A 7,808-nucleotide genomic window follows, 5' to 3' on the forward strand; every position below is an offset into this window, starting at 1 on the left:
ATTAAAACATTCCTTTACATCTAATTTGTATTCTTTTCTTTCTAGTGATAGCATCTGACCGTCCTCCAGCAGCAATAATACCAGAAAATTTAAAGCATATATTAGAACCAATGTATCCTTATAAAACTAATTGCATAGAATAATAGAAGGTTTTACAGCTTAGAAAATGGAATAGGCCTATGCAAGATGAAATCTGTTTAGTCATGTGCCACCAGGAATTTTCCGGTAATGGAATGGATATCTACTACTCCACCAGGATACTGGAATGAGATTTACTTCCTTAACAAACAAGTGCTAGTAATTCTCTTGCAACCAATTCCGTTAGATACAATTAAGACTCGGAATCCAAGAGGGGCCCAATATTTAATCACTTTCAAAATTTATTTCTCATGCAAAATAATTAGTAGACACTTGTTGCCATCGTTATATGACAAGATGTAATGGAGATGTACTTACGAAACAAAAAATAATTAGTCAGAGGCATTTTGTAGCAATAGCAAACATTTTTTTTCAATTTCCCAAAAGTTTGATGTAATGGACTTGGGCCCCTCTTGGATTCCGGGTCTCAATTGCAATCCAGAGCCACGATGAGGATGCAGACTGATGGGGCATAACCTTGTTCATGCAGGCCTACTTATTTTATTCTTTATTCTTATAATGTGGTTATATTTTCCTTAACTGATATGCAGTCCTGGGAAATTTCAACCACCAGATGAGGTAAGCAGGAAACAAAGTCATAGAAATAATTTACAGTAATACTTACACCATAGAAAGGCTAATATTTATATTTCAGTTTAATATAAACCATATATGCCCACAGGGTCGTTAACGACCCAAGTCATATTTTTATTGGTTCCTTTAATATTTGTTTAAATTTTCGGTTGGACACCATCATTATGTATTCGATAATATATTGGCAACACTTTTGTTTGTCCAATTGTTCCGTTATAACTCTCTGCATTGCATTTTAACTGAAAATGTGTAACACTTCAGTTTGGTTATAATGCACGTCAGCAAAGAAATGTAAATAGACTCTTCATTGTTAATTATTTTAGTTCTGTTATTGTTTTATTACATAGGGCAAGCAGTAACCAATATGATTACGTGAGGTGGAGTAATGAATTGTATTCAGTGGAGCCGTAATAGTGTAAGAAATTTGGCGTGGGTCGTTTTCGACCCTATGGGCACATAGGGAACCTTTCGTACATTTTGCTAAATTTTCTAATAATATTATTATTGATAATTATTGTGAGCAGATTTTCTTTACTTTCATATTATTCCCTATGAAAATTTACGAAACATTTACGATTTATAAAATATACGTGAAGTATTTTTTTACGAAAACTACTATCCTGCTAACACAGCTAACAAGCAAACATTCTGATGGGGGCAAATAAAAAAAGGTATTTTTTTTCTTCCACTATGTTAATAATGTCAAAGAAGTGCTTATACAAATTTTGGGAACTCGACCACAATTACAAAGCTGTCCAGAAAGTAATTTTCCCTGGGGCCGTTTACAGAAAAAAAACACAATTGCATGGAAAGACTTATTGAAACAGATACAGAAATTGTTGCGCTATTTGTCAACATATCCCCAACTGGAACTGAGACATCTGTCACACCATGGGGTCAATTTTTGTATCTTTGTGTCGTAGAAGTCAGCCGCTTGGGATCGGAACCAGCGTTTGATAGCCATTTGCAAGTCTCTGTCGATCCCATGATACTACAAATATCTCAATTCCGGTGAGAATATGTTGAAAAATAGCTCTACAATTACTTTGTCTGTTCCAATAAATTTTTCCAATGAAATTGTGTTTTTTTTTTCTGTTAACTTCCCCTGGTGAACGTATTTTTTTCCGGCCCTTGTAATTGCGGTTGAATGGCCAAAATTTGTATAAGCACTTCTTTTGAGATAATTACAATGGTAAAAGGAATTAATTAACTTTTATATCTGCATCCATCAGAATGTTTTCTTGTAAGACGTTTGTTTTCCCTTATTTTAGAGATAATTACGACAAATCTCACAAAAAGAGTCTTACCCCAATTTCGAAATACTGGAAGAACTTGAGACAGTATTTTCTCAAGAAAATATTTCAAATATTGAGCGGTTCTACAACCTCCTGAAGATGACTGTAATGAAACTGGTGATGATTCGGCTGACGAAGATTGTAACAATCTCTGTGCCATCGCCAACTTGAGGCTCCAGCTGAACTTTTTGTCAATAAGGAATCTGTAGATTGCAATGAAATTTTTCATAACAAAGATTGTGAAAATGAAAACGTGGTAGAAATAAAACTATCTTCCTGGGGCTATTATATCAAACATGTAAAAGGTTGACTAAATTATGTCCAAAAACCTTAGTAAATACGCCCTATTACATAGCACCCACCTGGAATTTCTGAGTAACAGAGATAGTTTATATGCATAGTAGTTTTGTACATATGTCCCTTTGTATTTGTATACATAAAATATAAGTGTAATAATAAATTTTTGAGTTATATTAGGCAAAGGAGTCATTTTTTTATTAATTATATCCAACAGATTTAGTAAATAATCGTTATGATGACTTTACTGTAATATGCATGAAAAGGTTGTTCATGTGCCCACAGGGTCGTTTTCGACCCACGGTTAAATGGGCACTAATGATTATGTAAGTGGAGATTTTGCATTGTCATTCTCTTACTATGACTAAAAGAAGCAACATTTGTGAAAATGAAGACTTTTTTCAAAAATAAAAGTTACGGGCATATATGGGTTAAGGGGACTATTGTAATCAATCGTATCGATTCTGAATGATTCTCACTCAGAGGTAGCTTTTCACGCTCAATAGACGGAGTGCTACTTGACTAGTTCTTATTCTCATGAAATATTTCTAAGCTATAGCTTAAAATTTAATTTTAGTCAACAGCTGTACTTCAATTTCATAATTTTCTGACCAAGTCGGCAGCATGTGGCCGCCATGCCTATTAAGGAATGAATACTATCCATTTGTTGAGGTACCAGTTTATATCAGGATGCCTTGGATCAATAGACGACAAGATTCAATGAACTGAAGCAGTAACAAGAGATATTTCACTTATACATACTCCTTTTACCGGAATTTTACCACAAGAGAGTGGTTTACCCATTGGGTACAAGCTTTGCTACTCTGTCTCTGGAGGCCATCGGGAAATTATAGGATGATATGAGAAGTGGTGATAGAGGTGAGGGTTGGGAAGGAGTTGGATCATGGCTCTTGTAATTGGTACGATCCCAGCATTTGGCTGGAGGAATTTGCAAAACCACAAAAAACCAAAGTCAGGATAATAGGCTCCTGGGATCGAATCCCTGATCTCCTGAATGAAAGGTCGGAATGATGACCATTACACCATCGTACTTGGTCATTTTTAAACTTCTACTAAGAAAATATGACGTCAGAACCTCTTTCCCTTCTGTCAGCTAAATTTTGAAAGGAAAGAGGTTGTAAAACATGTCATCAGTTTCACCTGGTACTGTCCTAACATATTTTATAAAGCGGGGAGTCATTTCAGTAAACAGTCAGTAAACTTGTATCTATAAAAAAAATAGGCGAATTTTGAATGTTTATTGTTGTTGCCTCTTTAAATCTCTGCGATTTGTTAGGCCTATTTATATGATTTACACACATGTTATTATCTGCCTGTTAGAGAATATACTCGTAATTTCATCTACCGGTAACTTATTCTCCAAGCCATGAGTTGCAGCTGTTATCATGCTGGCATTTAGGTCCGAAGCTTGTAATTTAAAACCTGAATGAGGGTAATGAATCTTTAAGGGGAATTGAAAGTAAAGCCGGAGATCTCGTTTCATAGATGTATGGCACATAAAAACTCTGTCCCTGAACAAAACGGCCCTACACAATATTTACATTTGAGTTTCTCGCCTGCACATAAATTCAACTCTGCTAGTCATCATACTTGCCTATCAACCTACTTCTCTGTAATTGAGAAGGAGACTTTCAGAACGTAGTTTTGTATATATTTTCTCATTAATCCTTCGTTAGGCACAGGGGGTACAGGTGTATCCCAGACATTTTCGTTCTGTGACATCTTTTTTCTACATATTTCTGGGCATGTGCTGCTCCAGGTACCTTCCTGCTTATCTGTCTAGAACAGATCTGTGCTATTTTCAGACTTTAAATTGTCATTGTTATGTGGAAAAGTAAGGTTTGTTGTTTATAGCACCAACCAACCACACAGCCTAGAAGTTACAAACGATAGGCACATGGGATACAGGTGTATCCCAGTGATTTTAGTTCTTCTGTAACTTTCTTTCTAAATATTTTTGCACTTGCGTCACTTCAGATATCTTCCCGCTAAACTATCTACAAGGGATTTGTTCTACTTCCAGATTTGAAATTGTCTTTGTCGTGTGTAAAATCGAGGACCACAAAGTCTTCTAAAGTATAACTTTAGCTAAGTTTGCAGGTACGTTTTTCACTTACTACTACCACTGCTGCTTCTGCTGCTGGTAAATTGTGGGTTCTCGTTTTCTTCACAAATGTCGGAAGCATAAAGTAGAGAAAATTTAACCCTAAGAAAACTTCAGATTCTGATGTTTTATTGAATTGGTTCAATAGTATTAGTGAGAATGAAGAATCTTCTATAGTTTATGAATTTGAAGAGAAGAAAGCCACGTTACAGTAAGAGATCATGAGACAGATTCGGAGTAGGAATTGTCCGATGTAGAGGAAGAATGTGCTAATGTTGCAAATTCAAATAGATATTTTGTAGGGAAAAATGGAAAAACGAAGCGGAACAAAAAAAAACCTAAAACAAACGTTCACACTCCTTCACATAACAATTCATTTGCCAAGTCAAAAAGGAAGAGTTCGTGAAATGTACTCTGAAAAACTATTCTTAGGTCTGATTTTGGACAACAATGTCACCAAAATAATTGTAAATTCAACCAATAGAAGAAGAAGAACATGAAGAGGAAGATAATGATGATGATGATGTGTATAGAGTTTGAAATAATGATATTTCAGTCTTAATTTCAGTCTGAGTTCATTCACATACTAAGATTAAACATTAATATTGTCGAACTTTATAATGAATATTGTAACAATTAAACTAATGTTAATTACCAGTTGCAGTGTAGAACTTGTAGATAAACTAAACATAATGTTTAAATGTCATTTGAGTTTCAAGAGAACTTAATAATTTGAATTTAAGCAGTGGGATACAGCTGTACCCCACATGCCTCATCATGTCACAAAAGGAACGCGCCTAAAAAAGAGTTGAAAAATGCAGAAAACCCCGATATGGATATGAACAAATGTCCAGACCAACTTCATTCCTATATAACTACGGAAATTACTGCATTTTGACACGAAAATTATATTATAGTATGAAGGGCTACATAAAAATATTATATTGAAGCAATTTTTAAAATTTGGAACAAATTGCGTTTTGGAAGTCCACTGCTAAATTAGAGATCACTTTTGCATAACTTAAACTACAAAACTCCCTGCAATATGGTATAGGCCAACCTCATTCCAAGCAATTAGAAAGAAACACAATAGCTTGCACTACACTAGGTACACATAAATGACTATTATTATTATTATTATTATTATTATTATTATTATTATTATTATTATTATTATTATTATTAGCAGGAGCAGCAGTAGTAGTATCACAACAGATTTTCTTGTTAAAGAAAAATTGTCTAGATTTAATTAAACTGTAAGATATTTACATGAAACTAAAAAGTGAAGAAACTGACATATTTCCAGAGTTAACGTTTCTCTTCTAGGTTAACCAATTTTCAAATTCATGTATTTGATAACAAATGTTTAAGTTCTCGTTGAATCCAAATGTCAGTATACCGGTACGTAGGAAACGTTATCCCTAAGTTATGAAATGAAAACATTTATATCAATATGAAAAAATTTGAAGTCAAACTACTGGTTCCGAATTCAGTGTTCTCAAACAATTAGAATAGCTTGCACTATATAATAATAATAATAATAATAATAATAATAATAATAATAATAATAATAATAATAATAATAATAATAATCATATTTATTTGTCAGAAACAAAGCTTGGATATGACATCGTCAGGTTAGATACGGTAGTATACGCACGCACACATACACTCACACATGCACAAACAAATAAACATAGACAAATAAACAAATATTAGCAAATAAGCAATATGCATGAATGAGAAATTCCGTCAGTGTTCTCAATTAGAAGTGCAGTACCTTGCATTGAATTACACATGAATATAAGTAATTGATTAACTAGCGGACTTACTCGTGTTATTCTTTCAGTAACTCACAACAGACTGAGGTGAACTGCATGCATGCAACTCTCTATAAACGCACTTAAACATGACGTGTATGACAGGTGCACTGTGGGAAGCAACTTTTCTGTACATCCCATGATGCTATATTATAAGAAAGACTCTGTATTTTGCAGAATCTATCATTCTAATCACAATAATTACGTTTAAGCATAATATGGAGCTCTTTGTGTAACTGATATTTCAATCTTGTTTCATCTTTTACAGTATCTCTTCTTGGATGGAGACAGTTTATCAACAAATGATTTAAGGCAACTAGGAAAAGGATGCTATAAAATTAAGGTACAGGCAGAAGTATGATTGTCTGAGAATTTTCTAGTGGAAAGCATCATACAGAAGCTTAAATCCTATTACTATGAACTTTTTCATTCAAGAGCAGAATTTTATGTCTCAGAAAAATGTTATATTTAACACACTTAAAAATATTGATGGCTTTTCAGCCATGTAAAGTTGTGCTGCACATTTTATATAAAATTCTCATGTTCCTGTTGAATCCGAATATCAGTATATATACGAAACATTATCTCAAAGTTACGAAATGAAAACATTTATATCAATATGAAATCAATACAAAATTTCAAGTCAAACTACTGGTTTCAAATTTTGACTATAAGACAAAGGTGGTATATCATTTCTCATGCTAGCTTTAATAAACCATTTTTTTCAGCTTACACATGAGGCTGAATTGAAGGTCAGAAAGGCGAGAGACCTTGTTGAAAAAATTCTGCAAGAAAAGAAAGGTACTGTACTGCAAAAATTAAAATAGTAACCATAGGTCTACGAGAGGATGCAATTCTGTTCATAATTTCAGAAGTATTTTTCTTCATCTCAATCTTTTGAACATTTTTCCACAGAAGTCTATCTTCCAATATTTTTTATACTGGTATATAATTTCTTTGTTATAAGGAATAAATAGAAAATGACGGAATATTATCGTATATAAAAATTAAATTTTAATCAGTTTTACTGTAATATAATCATATTCCTTGATTTAAGAATAAATTTCAATAACTAAGAGAAAACTAAACTAGGCTTCACTATTTTGTTTTAGGATTGACGAACAAATTTACCCTTATATTAAATGAAAAGTGAGTGTAATTTCCTTGCATTATTTTTCTTTGCAGTTGTTTATGGGATAACAACCGGATTCGGAAAATTTGCCAGAATCGTGATTGATTCTGATAAATTAGAGTAAGTATCAGTGGCGGATAGTGAGATTTTGATGTTGGGAGTTCACATTTAATACTCAATAGTCACAACATTATTTTTTTATTTGAGAATAAGTTCACGTTCACGAAAAACTAATGTTATTATATTATATACATATATATATATATATATATATATATATATATATATATATATATATATATATAAAATAAGATTATAGAATCAAGTGAACTCTCACCTAACGCAATAATGTGGAAGAGGATGGTGTTATTGTTGAATGTTTATACTGAAAAACCATAATCTTTCTC

The 7,808-nt window shown here is 32.9% G+C and overlaps 1 protein-coding gene across 1 annotated transcript in view; it reads left to right on the forward strand.

The window, feature by feature from the left end:
• The window catches only part of LOC138707818 (histidine ammonia-lyase-like), a 99,757-nt gene that overhangs the window by 52,953 nt on the left and 38,996 nt on the right, over nucleotides 1-7,808 (forward strand). The window contains exons 3-7 of the mRNA XM_069837763.1: nucleotides 46-112; nucleotides 690-717; nucleotides 6,538-6,612; nucleotides 6,998-7,070; nucleotides 7,455-7,521. Coding sequence (XP_069693864.1) covers nucleotides 46-112; nucleotides 690-717; nucleotides 6,538-6,612; nucleotides 6,998-7,070; nucleotides 7,455-7,521 — 310 coding nt within the window. The remainder of the gene's footprint in view (nucleotides 1-45; nucleotides 113-689; nucleotides 718-6,537; nucleotides 6,613-6,997; nucleotides 7,071-7,454; nucleotides 7,522-7,808) is intronic.

This window comes from Periplaneta americana, chromosome 10 (genome assembly GCF_040183065.1).
Source record: "Periplaneta americana isolate PAMFEO1 chromosome 10, P.americana_PAMFEO1_priV1, whole genome shotgun sequence".
NCBI lineage: Eukaryota > Metazoa > Arthropoda > Insecta > Blattodea > Blattidae > Periplaneta > Periplaneta americana.